This window comes from Eretmochelys imbricata, chromosome 24, assembly GCF_965152235.1.
Source record: "Eretmochelys imbricata isolate rEreImb1 chromosome 24, rEreImb1.hap1, whole genome shotgun sequence".
Classification (NCBI taxonomy): Eukaryota; Metazoa; Chordata; order Testudines; family Cheloniidae; genus Eretmochelys; species Eretmochelys imbricata.
Genome location: NC_135595.1, coordinates 1,312,404 through 1,325,789, shown reverse-complemented (window position 1 = coordinate 1,325,789; position 13,386 = coordinate 1,312,404). Strand labels below are relative to the sequence as shown.

At 53.6% G+C, this 13,386-nt stretch overlaps 2 protein-coding genes across 22 annotated transcripts in view; one reads left to right on the top strand and one right to left on the bottom strand.

Moving 5' to 3' along the window:
• Positions 1–442: 442 nt before the first annotated feature.
• On the bottom strand, positions 443–6,653 carry LTAP1 (lipid transport auxiliary protein 1). The gene is made up of 7 exons (XM_077841172.1): positions 6,515–6,653; positions 5,175–5,276; positions 3,432–3,549; positions 2,587–2,640; positions 1,662–1,828; positions 1,418–1,476; positions 443–782 (listed from the first exon to the last, which is right to left on the bottom strand). The coding sequence occupies exons 1-7, from the start codon at positions 6,581–6,583 to the stop codon at positions 584–586; spliced, it is 768 nt and encodes a 255-aa protein (XP_077697298.1). The 5' UTR covers positions 6,584–6,653; the 3' UTR covers positions 443–583.
• A 226-nt stretch (positions 6,654–6,879) lies between these two features.
• Positions 6,880–13,386, top strand: part of UBAP2L (ubiquitin associated protein 2 like) — a 43,697-nt gene continuing 37,190 nt past the window's right edge. For 20 of the 21 annotated variants that reach the window (XM_077841423.1, XM_077841419.1, XM_077841422.1 and 17 more), the window contains exons 1-2: positions 6,914–6,935; positions 12,415–12,544. In XM_077841423.1, coding sequence (XP_077697549.1) covers positions 12,455–12,544 — 90 coding nt within the window. In that variant the 5' untranslated portion in view covers positions 6,914–6,935; positions 12,415–12,454. The other variant, XM_077841402.1, reaches the window with a different exon arrangement.

Genomic DNA, 13,386 nt, shown 5'->3' with positions numbered 1-13,386 from the left:
CGTTGCATCAGAGGGAACCAACTCCCACAAGGCGTTTAACCTTCGGAAAGCCCAGCCCATGGCTCCAGCGTGGGAGCTGGAAACCACCGCTGGCCTCAGCCTGCGAGCCATTGCTGGGAGTGATGGAGGGTCAGTGGAGTGAATGGAGCCATCGCAGCCAGTGCAGAGGGGTGCAGGAGCACTGACCTGGAGCAGTGTCTTTTATAAATATGCTAAAGCTACTCCAATAGTCTATTCACAGGGCTAGGGGCTCCAGAGAGGCACTAGCCACTAAAAAGGGATGGAGTCTGGAATCTCTTCAGAGCCCAAAACACAGGCCCATGCTGGCTGCTGGTCATCTCCCTGTTCTGCAGCCAGTACACGGCTTCAGAAAGGGCCTCCTGCCCAGAGGCCAGGTATCCCCAGCCATGATGTTGCTGTTAAATCCAACTCCATGCAGCAGTGAGTGATCCATGAGCCCAGTGACTTCCCGCCTTCCAGCTACCACCTGGACATGGACTGCTGCCAAAAGACACTTGTGACTTGCCCCACCCAGCAAGGGGCTCTCGGTGGCAGGTCCCAGGAGCAGTGCTCCTGGCGCAGCTCACAGGGTGCTCTCCAGCGTGTTGTAGTTGTCCTTGAAGCTCTTCAGCTCCAGGAAGTGTTTGGCACGTTTGCTCTTCTGGCTGGAAGGCAGGTAGGTGACCTGGATGGTGGCTGAGTTGGAGACATCAGGCGAGAGCGTGAGATCCTTCGCTGCTGACTGGTGCTGCCTCTGGCTGCTGCCCCCTCGCGCTTTGATACTGTGGAGGAAAAGGGGATGTTACTGAATCCACCCGGAACAGAGAGCAAGCCTTCCTGAGCGAATAATGAGACTGCAAGAAGCCTAATTAGATGTGCCAGTCAGTTAAATCAACGGGGTGCAGGCTCTCGGAAGGCAGGTCTGGGCAGGCAAATTGTGGCAGGGTGTACTCTTTAACCTGTAAAAGGGACAGCCTAGGTGCGGTCAAGGAAAACACCAGAAGGAAACTGAACAACGGATGGGATCAGAAGCCATGCTGGCCGCTATAGGTTGCAGGCCCCAGGCCACTCCTGACCGGAGCCCTACAGACTTTGCTTTTCTGACTGTCAGTTTGGTTGCTCTGACTCACTCAGATGTAAGGGCCTTAAGAACTGGGTCAAGTGGCTCCTTCCCTGACCTGATGCCTCAGGGAAACGGAGACTGTCTGCCTCAGATTGTTTTGGAGGCCTTCTTAAAGGGGACACTTTGTCAGTTTGGTTTTGGCCTCCCCCTTCTCAGTTCCTGTACAGACACAGCCAGCTGCACAGAGATGGGATCCTTACGCTGCAGAATTTCACCATCCACAACCCCCTTTAACGGATGGCCATGCAGACCAAGGCCCGGATGTTAAACACTCCCATCGCCAGTCAAACTTACATGTTCGTGAGCTCAGTTAGGGCACCCTGGTACTTCAGATATTCCGTCTTCCCAAAGACCTGAACACAAACAGAAGAGTGCCTTAGAGACCCTGGACTCTTGGTGTGCATTGTCCTTGATCCTATTTGCAGCAGCAGGCAGAACAGAGGGGAAATGTGTGCAATGCTGCAAGGCGAAAGACCTGGCTCTGCGGGAATCCACCCCCTTTGCAAAGACCAAAGAGAAGATCTGGGCTGACACTCACCCCTGTCCCATAGCGTGCAGTGTCATACCCATCCAGGAGGGTGTCAATCAAGGTTTTGCGAATGCCTCTGAATGGAGTGCTGGAATTTCTCAGCTCCAACAGGTAGGCATGGAAATTCTTTCCCATTAAGGACTGGGGGTGTCGGCCTTCTACATAAAATGGGATCTCTGAAAAAACAAAGTGACACAAGGATGCCAGTGATGGCGGGTCAGAGTGTGACACACACTCCAGGGGCCTGGAAGAACGCGCGTCCTTATGAGCGACCCAAACCATCCAACAAACTCCTCCTCCTGCACCTCTGCCTTTCTGACGGAGGCATCATACAGCAGAGACCAGGTTCTTGCTGCTGGCAGAGACACCAAAGCTAGGATGGTTCAATGAATCACTGCATCAAAAGGGAGCACACGAAAGACACTTTACAGCCAAAGTCTGCAGAAGCCTTTACTAATTGGGGGAGTTTCTCAGAAAAATCAAGCCCAGGTGTCTCAGATTGGACACCCAGAAAGTGAGGCACACAACAGTGTGAGATCCTTTCAGAAAGCCAGGCAGCTTAGTATTTGAGGAATGTCTTTCCTGTGGCACTGCAGATAGTTTAGACAGGAAAGACGCAGTGTAAATAACTTCCCATGGCTTCTGCTGTGTGTTACGTTCTGTATTTTACTCACCTTGGCACTGACTAACCAGATCAAATTCGCTTCTACTTCACTTCATTTGTGTCACGTACTAGTTTTCAACCTTTTCCTCTAGCAGACATCTCTACCCCTCTAGTGAGGACCCCAATTCCTTAGTTGGGAATCCCTCCCACCTAGGGATATGGTGGCAGCCCCCAGGCGGAGAACCCTTGTGCTAGCACAAGGCTATTGGCCTAGGCTCCAGAGGCATGTCCCCCACTGGCCACGCTCCCCACCTAAAGGCTTTCTCTTACCAGAAGCTCTGATTGCGTCCAGTGCCTTCATTCTGTACAAGTAGTTATAGCAACCTGGAAAAGAAAACACACAAACTGGTCTGGAGAAAGAAAACACACACACACCAGCAAGTTGGCACAAGCGGGGGCTGCGTGAACAGGAGATTATCCTGTTGGAGCCTTTCCCACAGCAATGAGGCTAGCCCCGTGCAAATCGCAGAATGACACTAATCCGATTATGCAGCACCAATGGTAACTGACAATCAGTTTCCTTTGTCTGGGGGTTTCTGCTCTGCTTGGTGAGAAAGGTAAAGTCGGGAGTGTCAGAGCAGAGGTGGCCCAGAAGCTATACACCATGGGCTGTGGCTGCTTTCCTCTGTGATATGGCAGAGGGGAACAACAGCTCCCTACACACTATTCCATTTTGAGCTGAATGGCTTCATTTCAGCCTGTGTGGTGGGAGCCTTGGTCGCCACAGGCTGCTTCTGTGTATTAAAGACAGGGGCAGGGCTGCAATCTGCTTGATTGTAACCAAGTCAGAGTAACAGTTAGGGATCATGCCAGGTTCTGGTGTGACAGGCTGCATGGTAACCATGAGCAGCTCAGCAACAGCACCACCTGCCCCACGGAGAAGGACTGCGCCCCAAACAACACTGCAGCAGGACAGTTAATACTGTGGGAAGAGCCAGACAGGCTCAAAAGCTAGCAATGTAACTTCATAATTCCCAGATTCTGAGAGCAGTAGTGGGAGGACGTTTGCATTGTGGAGGTTGGAAGGCTGAACAAGAAGCCCTTTGATCATCCTCCCCCTCCACCCAATATACTCATCAATAAGTTAGGGTGCATATATTTAGAAGACACAGTACATTGGCTTCCTGGTGTCTCTAGCTGCAGGAGCCTGGCATCATCTTCAGCCAGGAGCCGGGGTTCATACTTAATGTCCTGTACCCTTGAGAGGCGAATGTCAATTTCCTCTTTCAGGTCCTGTCCAGAAGAGAACAATGGCATCTTACATTTATAGAGCACCCTCCTTCCCAAAAGCATCTATGAATCCCAACAGACAGGGATCACTGCACCCAGCCCTTAGATGCAGCAATTATTTAACAATAGAAAGTAACACACTGCGACCATTTAATCCAGGAAGTGAAGATTCCCATAGTCAAGGAGAATTCAGAGAGTCAGAGCACAGCTATCAGGCCTGGTGTCCACTTAAAAGTTAGGTTTCAGAGTAACAGCCATGTTAGTCTGTATTTGCAAAAAGAAAAGGAGTACTTGTGGCACCTTAGAGACTAACCAATTTATTTGAGCATGAGCTTTTGTGAGCTACAGCTCACTTCATCGGATGCATACCGTGGAAACTGCAGCAGACATTATATACACAGAGAGACCATGAAGCAATACCTCCTCCCCCGCCCCACTGTCCTGCTGGTAATAGCTTATCTAAAGTGATCATCAAGTTGGGCCATTTCCAGCACAAATCCAGGTTTTCTCACCCCCCCCCCCCCAAACTCACTCTCCTGCTGGTAATAGCCCATCCAAAGTGACCACTCTCTTCAAAATGTGTATGATAATCAAGGTGGGCCATTTCCTGCACAAATCTAGGTTCTCTCACCCCCTCACCCCCCTCCAAAAAGTGGTCACTTTGGATGGGCTATTACCAGCAGGAGAGTGAGTTTGTGTAGGGGGGGGCAGAGGGTGAGAAAACCTGGATTTGTGCTGGAAATGGCCCAACCTGATGATCACTTTAGATAAGCTATTACCAGCAGGACAGTGGGGCGGGAGGAGGTATTGTTTCATGGTCTCTGTGTGTATATAATGTCTTCTGCAGTTTCCACTGTATGCATCCGATGAAGTGAGCTGTAGCTCTCGAAAGCTCATGCTCAAATAAATTGGTTAGTCTCTAAGGTGCCACAAGTACTCTTTTTTTTTTTTTTTTTTTAAAGTTAGGTCAACATAGCTATGGCGCTCAGGGGTGTGAAAAATTCACACCTCAGAGCCACAGCTACCCCGACTTAGCCCCAAGAGTAGGTACAATTAGGTCGACTTAAGAACGTTTTGATTGACCCAGCTATCATCGGGGAGGTGGAGGTCCTACCGTGACAGAAAACCCCCTTTGGTCTCTGCAGGAAGACTCAGCGCTACAGCCCTACATCGGCATAACTACAGGGCCAGAGCTGTGCTGCTGGAGTGCTCCGTGTGTAGACATGGCCATCAGAGCTTTCCTTTAGCCAGGACACCACAGCTGATGTCCTGACTCTTACAAAGTGCATCACAGAACCTGTAACAAGAGCATTGATTTTAAGACTCATCAGAAAGATGGTATCCTCCAGGAGCAGGGCATTCCTTAGCTCCTGGCTGGAGCATTGGGTGCATGGTGCATCATGGGGAAAAGAAGAGCCAAGACCATCTCCTACAGTACCTGGCTGTTCCCTGAAGGTCTCCCATCTAAGAACTGCCCCCCTGGCCCCATTTAGCTTGGGATATAGCTGCAGCATAGGAAAATAGGAAGCATCAGCACACACAAAGCCTTATGGAAACAAGCAGATCGATCGCCCAACGCATAACCTCCCCCCCCCGCGGCCAGCAGGAGGCAAGCCCCACACACGGACCTTGGGGGCGTGTTGTCCAACCGGCACATGGGGCCCCCGGCGGGACTTCATGGCGAAGCGCATTATCTGCCTTTTCACAAAGATGAAGAGCAGCACAAACACCTAGTCAAACACAGCAGGAGAGAGACGCGGTTAGAACCCAGCAGAGCCAAACCCTCCTGCCTCGGGGGCCGGGGCCCCAGCCGGGCCTCCGCCCTGCGAAGGGTCCCTGCTGCAGCTTCCAATGCCCGGGGGGACGAGGCGCCAGCGGAGAGGCCGGGGGCTGATTTCAGAGCAGCGGGCGGGGAGCCCGAGGGTGCAGCCCGTGACGGCCCTTTTAAAGGGGCCCCCCCACTGCCGCCTCCCCTGGGTGGGGGCAGGGGACACTGGAGAGGTCGCGTGGCCCCCCCCCGCCCACTATGGGGGCCCCTCCCCCCCAACGGGACCCCAGCGCGAGACCCCCCCGCCCACTATGGGGGCCCCTCCCCCCCAACGGGACCCCAGCGCGGGACCCCCCCGCCCACTATGGGGGCCCCTCCCCCCCAACGGGACCCCAGCGCGGGACCCCCCCGCCCACTATGGGGGCCCCTCCCCCCCAACGGGACCCCAGCGCGGGACCCCCCCCGCCCACTATGGGGGCCCCTCCCCCCCAACGGGACCCCAGCGCGGGACCCCCCCGCCCACTATGGGGGCCCCTCCCCCCCAACGGGACCCCAGCGCGGGACCCCCCCGCCCACTATGGGGGCCCCTCCCCCCCAACGGGACCCCAGCGCGGGACCCCCCCCGCCCACTATGGGGGCCCCTCCCCCCCAACGGGACCCCAGCGCGGGACCCCCCCCGCCCACTATGGGGGCCCCTCCCCCCCAACGGGACCCCAGGGCGGGACCCCCCCGCCCACTATGGGGGCCCCTCCCCCCCAACGGGACCCCAGGGCGGGACCCCCCCCACCCACTATGGGGGCCCCTCCCCCCCAACGGGACCCCAGCGCGGGACCCCCCCGCCCACTATGGGGGCCCCTCCCCCCCAACGGGACCCCAGCGCGGGACCCCCCCGCCCACTATGGGGGCCCCTCCCCCCAACGGGACCCCAGCGCGGGACCCCCCCCGCCCACTATGGGGGCCCCTCCCCCCAACGGGACCCCAGCGCGGGACCCCCCCCGCCCACTATGGGGGCCCCTCCCCCCAACGGGACCCCAGCGCGGGACGCCCCCGCCCACTATGGGGGCCCCTCCCCCCAACGGGACCCCAGCGCGGGACGCCCCCCCCCGCCGCTCCTCCACCCTCGATGGGGGCCCGGGCAGGCGCCTCGCTCCGTCCCCGCTCTCCGCCCGGCGGCCCCTCAGGCCGGGGCCGCGGCCTCACCAGGCTCCCGTAGGCCATCACCAGCACCACGTTGACCCCGGAGAGCCAGTTGCTGCCGGACGTCGCCATCCCCGGCCCGGCCCGACCCGGGGCCCCGCAACAACATGGCGGCCGCTGAGGCCACAGTGCGGCCGCGTCACGTGACGGGGGCGGGCGGGAAACGGGGGCGGGGAGGGCGCGCCCGGCCAACCGCCAGAAACCATGTGACCCAGGGCGGGCCAAGGAGAGGCGCGAGGCCGAGCCACGTGACAGGCGGGAGCGGCGACAGAGGCCCCCGCCGGGGTCACGTGGCGGGGGCGGCCTGAAGCCGGCCTGGCCCCGCCCTCTCCTGGGTCACGTGATGGGGCGGGCGCCGCTGGGTAGTTGTCAGTGTGGGGGAGACTCAGGTAAAGTTGGTAACGCGGAGGCGGCGGCGGCCCCGGTAATTGCGCGCGGCCCCTTTAAATCCCGGCCCCGGCCGGGCGCCCCTCCCTCAGCCCGGGGAGGGCGGCAGCGGCCGGCGTAGGCCCCGGGCCAGGGGGAGGCGGCCCCGGCCCCGCTCCCTGCCCGGATCCGGACGCCGTGCGGCGGGTTTTGTTTACGGTCGGCTTCGCGGCCTAGTGGGCCCGGCCGAAGCCGGGGGCTCGCGTAGTGCGCGCGGCCGGCCCCGGGGAGGGGGTCGCGGGCGGGCGGCTGGGCCCGGGCCCGGGGGCGATGGTGGGGGGCGGGGAATGGCGGCAGCGGCCATGAGGGCGGAAGCGGCGCCGCGGCCGGGCTCCGACCCTCCCCCCCCACCTCCGTCCTGCCGGCTCCGAGGGAGCTGCCCGGCCTGGCCCCGCGCCCTCGGCCGCTGCCGCCTTGACCTCCCCGCCGGATGGAGCTCCCTGGCTGCCGCCCCTGCCCCCTGCGCGGGGGGCGCCCCGCCCCGCACAATGGCCAGGCAGCTGCCTGCCGCCGCGCTCCCCCCGGGCCCTGCGCTCCCTGGCTGCGCTTCTTGCGCCGTGTGCTTGCCCGGGGGTCTCGCTGCGGGGGCCCAGCGCCTCCCCCCAGGGGCCGCGCAGCCCCGCTGGCTGATCCCTTTCCTCTGGGCGCAGCCTCTCAAAGCCACCAGCCCTGCTGGCCTCGAGAGCCCGCAGCGGGGTGAGCCCATCGGCGCCTGGCGAGAGCCACCCTCTTCGCTGCTGTTGGCCCTCAGGGCGTGAAACCTTTCTGGCCCTGTGGGCGGCTCATCCCCATTGTCCGCTGCTGGATCTGCCCTTCCCTCTCCCGAGCAGACTGATGCCAGTGCTGGCCGCTGGGAGCTTCTAGAGTTCTCCTCCTGTCACTGCACAGTGACTCCTTCACCCCCGGGGCCGCCTCGTGTCCCGCTGGTAGATATAACAGCCGTGGGTTTATTTCAGTCGCGTTCCGTACACCAGGTTGCTTTAGAAAGGCACTCCTGACTGCTTGTAGCAATTGTGCAGAGGCTTGTGTGTGGCACCCTTTGCTCAGGTGAGCTCTGTAGGGCTTTACTGACTGTATCTGGAAACATAACTATGCGCAGCATCAGGGTACCTAGTGCTAATAATCTCTGGCCTGGAACAGGGTGAATTAAAGGAAATGATCCAGTCTTCTACACTTCTGTAGTGCTGTGCATCTCATGCATTTATTACATAACATGCTCTCACAATCCAGCATAATCTTAGTTTAGGTAGAGCTCTAATTACCAAGATATTCACAGGAACCTGCAGCAAATTGGAATAATAATATATGGTACTTGTAGCTCCTGAGGGATCATTCTGGTTCATTGACATCCACACCAGTTCAGAATCGCATGTTACAGTATATTTATGTAGCCTTTGAAACTATCTGTTCAGATTTCAGAGTAACAGCCGTGTTAGTCTGTGTTCGCAAAAGGAAAAGGTGTACTTGTGGCACCTTGTTGCATCCGATGAAGTGAGCTGTAGCTCACAAAAACTTATGCTCAGATAAATTGGTTAGTCTCTAAGGTGCCACAAGTACTCCTTTTCTATCTGTTCAGAGCTTCCCAGTAAAATAATGACAGGTTTCAGCGTAGCAGCCGTGTTAGTCTGTATTTGCAAAAACAAGAATAATGGTCGTTAATACCACATTAAGATTTCGGTAGTGCTTTATCTCTCAGCATTTTGCAAAAATCTGTATTTTCTATACCCATGAATTATTTCATCCATAACTGAAATGTATTTGCCTCTTTGTGAAATGTGGCATAACTCTTACAGACTATCCCTCTGTGCCAGGCTCTTTCTGGTGCACACGCTCCCCAGCAGTGCAGAATAATCATTCTAAATACTTTGCCCTTCTGTAGTCCTTTCATCTGAGACCTTAGAGCCTTTTTCAAATGTTAATGAAGCTTCATGGAGGGGGTGTGAAAATATCATCATTCCCTTCTAACAGATAGGGAAACTGAGGCTGAGTCATGCTGTGACTTGCCTAAAGTCACGCAGGGAGTCTGGCAGAGCTGGGAATAGAACCCAGGTCACCTCCATCTGTTTTGTGCTCTGAACACTTCTTGCAATCGTGCATTTGACTGAGAGATCTCTGCTCTACAAAATGCAACTGAGCCAGGATTTTTGATGGAACACATAGATTATTATAAATCTTACATTTCTTTGTCTTCCTTTTCCCAAAATACCTACTAGCCCGCATAGACAGGAATCTCTTCTACCCATGAAATGAAAAGCAGTGGAAAATAAGTTCAGAAAGTGAAGAGTAACTGCAGAGTAAATTATTAAAAACATTAAATTAAAATGATAGTAAATTAAATTGCAAGCTCCTTGAGGTGTGTCATGTCATAACATAGTTGTGGAGCACTGTGGCTTTGTCTGATCCTATATAAATATAGTGTTTCCCTTTTTGGCATATAATTCAGAAGTCAAACTGATTTGATAATGTTTTTCATTTCTCTAGTTCATTTCATTCTAGAATACCAGGGACACAATGGAAGGAAACTGGAATCACTATTTTATTTATATAGCATCTGCCTCGAAGTACAAGATGCTTTACAATTTAAAAAGAAATATACAGGTAAAATGAGTGACCAAAATACCAGTTAGAAACTTCAGTTAGATCAGACTGTCACTGTTTCTGTGTGATAGCGTTTCAGATGTCAGACTCCTGGACTAATATTCTGCATTTTTAATAGTGTTTAATCCCTAAGGGTTCTGAAGGGCTGCACAAACTAGAGTATGATCCTGGAGTGAATTCTTGGTAGGTGGAACCCTGGGCCTACCCAGAGCCTCACTGAAGTCTGTGGGGCACTGCACAGAGCTCATTGCAGGGTTGGGATCAGAACAGATACTTATATCAGTAGTTGCTTGCTGAGCTTTATACATAATGGTTATTTAATTCACCATTGAAATGCTGCTGTGCCAGGATTGAAACATGGCAGCTGTTAAACCGGTGCCTAGGAACTGCATAAGGGTTTAGGACAAGAAAGTAATAGAACCATATCCTACTGAAATTGCATATTAAGTTAGTACAGTATGAAACATGCATTATTACTTCCCTCTGGGCCTGCAATTCTGATGCCAAATTTAGTTTAATATGATAACTTGTTTGTCTGTGAAATATTTAGTGCTGGAATAGATGTACCAGTGAGGAATAAGAGTAATGTTAGGGGAAGAATCGGGTATGGGGTGGGAGGGGGGAGTTTGCTGGGATGGCTTTTTGTTTTCTGACTTCTGTTAAAGTTTCTGCGGTGCTTTAAGGAGTGGGGGGGGGGGGGAGTTTTCTTCGTTGACTCTACCCCCAAATGTTCTTATTGAGCAATGAGCCCTGTAGCATGAGTTTATTATGCTTTGTATCAGGCGGTGATACTGTTAGAGCCATTCTGGCAAATGCTAATAAATATCGTCTCATTGTTTCCTGGTGCTTCCCCTCTGTGTGTATCAGTCTCTTGTTTTATACTTGGATTTTAAGATGCTTGGGACAGAGATTATCTTCTTGATCTGTTTTTGTGTAGTGCGCAGCACAGTTGGTCCCGGTCCATGACTAGGACTCCTAAGTGCTGTGGTAATGCAAATAATAACAAAGGCAGGTGATTGTTACCCCCATGTTATAGACCGAAAAAGCGAGGCAGAGGTTGCGATTTGTCATAGTGTATCAGTCTGAGCTAGAACTCAGGAGTGCGGAGGTGATTTGTGTGTCAAACGTTATTTGGCAATAAGATTTTTGCAGACGTGCCCATCGGGTAACAGATTTTATTGCTGAAGGAACTGAGCAAGATCTGGAAGTTTCAAAAAGTTCTGAAAAATCACTATTATTTAGGAGTCTTTGTATGTTTAAAGATGTTTAAGATGTGGATATCCCAAGGAGGTGGACGACTTGACCTTTTGTGGGAAATTGCAGGAAAGATTGCATTAGAAGCATTCATTCAAGTGAACAACAGAAGCTGGTACAGGCCATCTCTCACTGGAGTAGCAAAATAGTGTTGCAGGTTTACAAACACAGTGCAAAGCTAACTTTAGGGGCTTCTGCTTTGTGCTCCAAAGGAAAGAGGCAGTTGCACTGTCTACTCACTGCCTTTGAAGATTTAGATTTCCCATCCCTTAACACTGCCTCAAGCTGAGAGGCTTTTCACTCGCTCCACCCTCCTACAGTACATTGGTTCCCACTTGAGGACACACAATTGATCTCCATGAATAAAGTTTCAGATAAGATACTGATCACTTGTTTCTCTTGCTGAGGTTTCTGTCTGCATGCATTATTTGTTCCTTCTTAGATTAGGGAGGTCCCAAGTGCTGCTAGTGAAGGGCCTATCGCTCCAGAGGTAGAGCTGATAGCCTTATTATCCCAGCGGTAAAGTATTCAAAGTTACTTAGTTCATAGGCTCATAAATAACTGAAATCCTCCTTGGTACTTTTGAACGTACCTGGCATTCTTTATTCTTTGGAGCCGTTTAGGTGTGGTGAGATTGCACAAGGTGTTACTGTCACTGCCGGACTTTCCTTGCATTGGGGGTGTAGGGATTTGCAATTTAATTTGGCTGTGATATATTTTCTGTGCCAAACTATGTCTGGACAGGAAGTCCTGAAATGATCATATAGCATTGCTGAAAGTGTCTCACTAGTTGCTGTGCCCTACATCGAACATGGGCGAAGTGATTTAATCCTGAGTAGAATTTTTGAAGGGTTTTGGAATCCCTCAGATGATATTTATAGCACTCTTCTTTCCGGAGTGTACTGGATTATAGATGACAAATTAATATTCCTAGAACAGGGTCACAGCCCAAATTACCTGGGTTTGTGTTTGAAGATGAGAGCTCTCTATTTCAAACAAATGTTGGAAACATCTTGACTTGGAGAGTCACATCCCCACCTTTCTGTGGGATGCGAGGAGTGATGAACTTGTGAGGAGCAGAGGATGAAAGCAATGAGAACAGAAGTTCAGTTGATGGTCTTGAGGCTTTGAGCTGTTTGTTTTTGTGCACTTATAAAGTGTCCACCAGGGTAGCATTGAGGTGCCTCTAAGCCATGTAGATGGAAGGATCCGCGTTGACGAATGCTAATTTATATTCCTCAGCCTCTTGCATTTGAGCAGTGGAATGTTAAAGGCTGCCTCCTACTACGGAGACACATTTCTGCTCCAAAGATTTAGTCATGTAGATTTGGGGGAGGCGGGGGGGTGGGAGGCAGTCCTCTATGCAGGAACAGCCTGGGGTGTCTCAGCATGGGTGCAATGTTGTATCTTTCAGATATTGCGTATTACATGTTAGGGCTTCAGGAACTAGGAGAAGGTGGGTGGCCTTTTACTTTCACATCTCTGGAAATAGAGTTGGTGTATAGTGGTTTTGGGGGTATAAACTTTACTTTGGTGTCCCACCCACTCAGTACCCAGAGCCTTGGTATTGCCTTTTGTTTTCTGTTTTTAACCGTCTGTTCTCTCATCTCTCCCTCCCCCCGCAGAGTTCTACCTTGTAAATACTGTTATTTGTATATACTGTAAATGATGACATCGGTGGGCACTAGCCGAGCCCGGGGGCCCTGGGAGCAGACACAGGCACAGAGCCAGACACAGCACAAGCAGCGGCCACAGGTAAGGGAGTGTCCATGGAAACCAGCTGGCTTGGACGTGGAGACTTGGCACCTTCAGCTGCTCCAAGCAGTTGGCTAATAATTGGGCTTGGCCTAACACAGGGGTTCTCAACCTTTTTTCTTTCAGAGCCGCTCCCCCCCCCCCCCAAATACTATAAAAACTCCAGGCCCCAGCAGGGATGAGGCGGGGGCACTCAGGGCTCCTGGCTTCAGCCACCGGATGTGTGTGTCGGGGGGCCTTGGGGCTTTAGCCCTGTGGGACTCGGGGCTTCAGCCGTGGGGGGGGCTCCATGCTCTGGACTTCAGCCATGGGTCAGGGCTGGGGCTTTAGCCACGGGGTGGAGGGGCTCAGGGCTGCAGGTGGGAGAGGTAGGGGGTTCGGCTCTCGGGGGGGCCCCTCAGGGCTTCTGCCCCTCGTGGGCACTGGAGCTCAGGGCTTTAGACCCGGGCAGAGTGGTGGTGCTCGGGACTTCAGCCCCGTGGCTCCGCTCCTGGCTTCAGCCCTGCTGGGGTGCCATGGCTCGGGGCTCCCTGCAGTTCTGCTCCCGGTTTCAGTTCTGTGCTTCAGCCACGGGTCCCTGTAGCCCCCTAAAACCAGCTTGCGGACCCCCAGAGGGATGAGGATGCTGGCTGAGAACCATTAGCCTAACATGCCTCCTAGATCAGCTTCCTCTGTGCTGAAGTGTGCTGCTGTGAGAGGCAGGTGGACAGGCTGACCAGGGGCTCTCTGACAGTGTGGTCACTGCTTCAGTGTCTCCAAGTGAGAGCCTGAGCTGGAACCTCTCTGTGTTTTCCTGACCACTCCCTGCCCCTGTAGGTAAACCCAGCTGGCTGATGTGCCAC

Excerpts from the sequence above, each read along its gene's own strand:
- LTAP1 (XM_077841172.1), bottom strand. The coding sequence starts at position 6,583 with ATGGCGACGTCCGGCAGCAACTGGCTCTCCGGGGTCAACGTGGTGCTG. Across the intron at positions 5,277-6,514 it reads TGATGGCCTACGGGAGCCTG|GTGTTTGTGCTGCTCTTCAT; the intron begins GTGAGGCCGCGG and ends GTGTTTGACTAG. Across the intron at positions 1,477-1,661 it reads CTGCACGCTATGGGACAGGG|GTCTTTGGGAAGACGGAATA; the intron begins GTGAGTGTCAGC and ends GTTTGTGTTCAG.